This window comes from Ipomoea nil, unplaced genomic scaffold (assembly GCF_001879475.1).
Source record: "Ipomoea nil cultivar Tokyo-kokei standard unplaced genomic scaffold, Asagao_1.1 scaffold1026, whole genome shotgun sequence".
NCBI lineage: Eukaryota > Viridiplantae > Streptophyta > Magnoliopsida > Solanales > Convolvulaceae > Ipomoea > Ipomoea nil.
In genome coordinates, this window is record NW_017617454.1 from 876210 (window position 1) to 880185 (window position 3976).

The window sequence follows — 3976 nt, forward strand, 5'->3', positions numbered from 1 at the left end:
TATAGCAAACATTTTCTTATTGTAAAAGGAAATCTTAATTATACCAATTAAGCGCCCGCACATAACCCATGACGAGGATTAATTAGCTACAAACATATATTTCACCACTCCTAATTAATAAACGTACGTACGTGCCCTACTACAACCTACAAACATATCGAGTTGGCCAGCCAGGACTCGGGACACCAAGCCACCCACAAGATCGAGATCGAGATCGAGATCGAGATCAGTATCCCCTTATGATAATGGGGATACGATTGATCATATATAGATATAGATATAGATATATATAGTATGATATGACTGTATTTATGTGTAATACAACAACGATTACGTAATCAAACTCCTGATAATTGCAGCCTCTGGGCTGTCAGCATCTATGGTGGAGAGGAGCTGGGAGAGACGGTCGCTAAGATCGTCAACTTCTCTGTGCAAACTTCTTATGTAGTTGCAAGTCTCCTGAAGCACCTTTGATGCAGACGCCTGCAGTTTCATTAATTAAAAGGTCCAAGAATAATGTTACTTTTGTTGTCAGGAAACATAAAATCATATATGATTTCATACCAAAACCTCGTCGTAACAAAAATGTAATACTTTTCTCTTGACCCGTAATGAGAAATGTAGCGTGAGTACCACAATGTTAACCTTAGACGTACTTACCATGGACCATAAATTTATGCTAAGGGTTCAAACATGTACTTTGACAGTTTGACATATATATACATTATATATTGTATGTACAATAAGGGTAGTGATGGCCCGCATGAATAGCTCGGTTAACTTTTGAGTGATAGATTGTGTGAATAGAGCCCTAGTCAATCCCAGTATAGAAGTTTCAGTTCACCTATATGAGCATTCAATATTATCGTGATTTACCCTTCCATAATTCTGTTGCTGGAATGTAGGGCTTACGGTGTGAGGAATTTTGCCTTTTGTGGGCCCTACAGGCGTGACAAGAAAATCATAGAAAGTTGAAAGCATGGGTTTTCGATCTTACTTTTCTATCCCTCTCAACATATTTATGCATGGTGGCCATACTTTCTGGAAGCATGTAAGTTTTGACAAATTCAAATTCAATTATGGAACGAGTGTCAATTCACATCTCTAAGTCTAAACCCATAAAGTTACACCCTGCCTTTTCCTTTCCCGTAGTGCACCCACAACGTCGTATAAAAACTTTCCCGTAATATGAAACCTTGATTTCATCACAGACACACATACATACGGCGCTGCTAACCTTGTACTATACACTTACAATATGTCGATCCATTACTGTATACCTCGCAATTTACCTTTTCTAGCTACTTTTAAACAGGAATACTTTTAGAAGCGCTTAGAATTAACAGCACTGCTGAAAATTATGAAATTTCCGACCACCTGAAAGTGATCTTATATCAAGTTAAAAGCAAAAAGTGGTCGGAAATAGCAACAAAGGTTTGTCCGGATACCAAAAGTGGTCGGAACAAGACTTTTGACTTGATTTAAGATTATTTTCAGGTGGTCGGAAATTCCAAAATTTTCAATAGTGACGATCTCTTAAGTAGGGATTCTGGGTATTTAGGATTATTCTGAGCTAAGTTGGAAAACCTAATGTATCTGAACAGGGAGAATGTATGGTACCTTGGAGGAGCGGCGGCTGCGGAGCTCCGGCAGGAGCTGCTGCAACTTGGAGACGAGTTCGATGATCTGGTCGTCTGAAATCCTGGAAGTCCCCGAGGACGACTGCCTTGATCTTCTGCTAGACATCTTCTTCCTAGAACCTAGTATAGCTAGCTCGAACAGTACAGACAACGTTAGTAAGATGTAACCTGCGATTCTTGTGGTTATTGTTGCAGAGGATGATAATGTGAGGTGTTGTGTTCTTGAGTGAAACTAAAGCAGGAGAAGAGAGTGAGGATCTGAAAAGGAAAGAAACAGCAGCTTAGGTTGTGGGAAGTGATCTGAGGACGATGAAGAAGGGTATGGTAGTTAGATATTGACTAAGGAGAAAGTGATAACTAACGAGCTTTAAAGGGGCGAAGGACCACAAACCAAAGAAGAGAGAGAGACAGCGATGTTGGATGGTAACAAGACAATTGCTTTGGAGAAAGTAGAGAACGACCCCTTCCTGTTAAGTAAAGTCGCTCCCTTCCAATTCATGAGGACCAGGGAAGTATTAGCATTAGTCTTGAGAGAGACCGTCTCACCGTCCCACACTCGATCACATTCTCAATCTGCATTTTGCACGATAAGACTAATTCAGTTGAGCTGAGATTCAGTTCAGTCCAGTCGTCGCATTTTGTTCGATCAGAAACATCTGTCTTTCTTTTAAGGGAGTTGCTGCATACACATTGTCAAACATCATGCCATATATGTCATATGTGTGTTTTCAACTTTTCTTTAAAAGGGATTGAGGATCTAGGGTTGAAACTAAACTCATATAATTTGGTGTCATTTAGTCAAACTTTTAGTTGCACATACATAAATAGCAACTAGGTCTGCAGTTCAAATTTTACATGTTATTATTCGGAAAATTGTAATTTATGCCCTCACAATTATGTCAATTATTAATATCACCCTTGATTTATTAGTGGTGTAAATGTTGCCTATCAATTTTTAATACGTGACATATATTGCCCCTCCCCTGAATAATTAGTGGTGTAAATATGGTTACGTGACGTTTTCCCTGTTTGAAGACCATATACTTTTCCTCAATTTTTCTTTCTCCGTTTGTTCTCCTTCCGCCGACAATAATGTTTCTCTTTCTTCCTATTAGGGGAGAAATAATATATGTCACGTTTTAAAAATTGAATGATGATATATATTTACACCACTAATTATTCAGATATGACATTCATAATTAAAATATTTGTTAGGGAAATAAATTACAATTTTTCCTATTATTCTGTATCAAAATATTTCATCCTTTAAAAACTTGTTCAGTTCACACATGTAACAAGACCATGTATGAACGAACACATTCACTTCACACGCGTAAGAAGATCATGTATGTATACATATATACTTTTTCTTTTTTTATTCTAAACAATACATATATACTTTTAGTAACAATTTAAGTTATAACAAATGAAAAGAGAAAACAACGATAGGATCACAAGATGATCGAGTTTTATCTAAACTATACATCTAGTAGTATTTAGATTGACAATTCAAATTTTATATGTTATATCCTTTAAATATGTTCACTCCATATTCAGTATGTAACAAAATACAATTTAAATACATACATATATAAAGTTTCACTCAAAATACACTTTCAACTATCGATTGATTGATATACAGTGGAGCTCATTGATGAGGGAGTGTGAATGATAGGCATTCAGGTCACAGACCACTACTCGAAAGATCAGAGTGACCTTTTAAAATTAATAATTAGTTAATAGATATTTCAAAATTTCTGATTGTGTTCCAAACTTGGGTTTGAGCACAAGTGGTATTAGGGGCAATGTGTTTGTTATAGTACTAACAGTGTGGGCCTTCATGTGTATGTCTCCTTGTACAACATCATGTGATCATTCCGCACTCATTACATCTTTGTTCCTCATAAATTATCTTTTACTGCTACTATAGATCCATAGGTTTTACTCATACACATAAAAATAAACATTTAGATTTTTCAATAAATTTAATACCGTCATAAAAAAAAAAAAAATTTAATGTCAGGGCCAAGTGCTTATTCGGCCTTCAAGATTAAAAAAAGTTATTGTTAACATATAAGAAATTTTATTTCCTTATATTGGTATTATAGCAGTCAATAATGCCACGGTGTTCTGACCAATTGGAAACCAGGGAAATAAGGGATTTACTAGCAAGACATTTTGATTTTTCTTATTTACGTATTTGGTCTGATCTTTATGAAGGACATGATGCTATATTATCTTATGGTGGATTGGCGAATTATTGAGCAAAGCTGGATTTGATCCATGTGAATACATATTGCGCGGCAAGATGTTGGATTTAACCCATCATGGCTTCC

The 3976-nt window shown here is 36.2% G+C and overlaps 1 protein-coding gene and 1 long non-coding RNA gene across 2 annotated transcripts; one reads left to right on the forward strand and one right to left on the reverse strand.

Annotated features, from left to right (window-relative positions):
• LOC109180192 (transcription factor PRE6-like) lies at window positions 1–2112 on the reverse strand. The gene is made up of 2 exons (XM_019329680.1): window positions 1621–2112; window positions 1–483 (listed from the first exon to the last, which is right to left on the reverse strand). Exons 1-2 carry the CDS (start codon window positions 1744–1746, stop codon window positions 331–333), a joined length of 279 nt encoding a protein of 92 aa, XP_019185225.1. The 5' UTR covers window positions 1747–2112; the 3' UTR covers window positions 1–330.
• LOC109180193 lies at window positions 490–3326 on the forward strand. Its single transcript, XR_002054046.1, has 3 exons — window positions 490–838; window positions 2253–2257; window positions 3316–3326. It is a non-coding gene; the product is annotated as an uncharacterized LOC109180193 (long non-coding RNA).
• The last annotated feature ends 650 nt before the right edge of the window (window positions 3327–3976 follow it).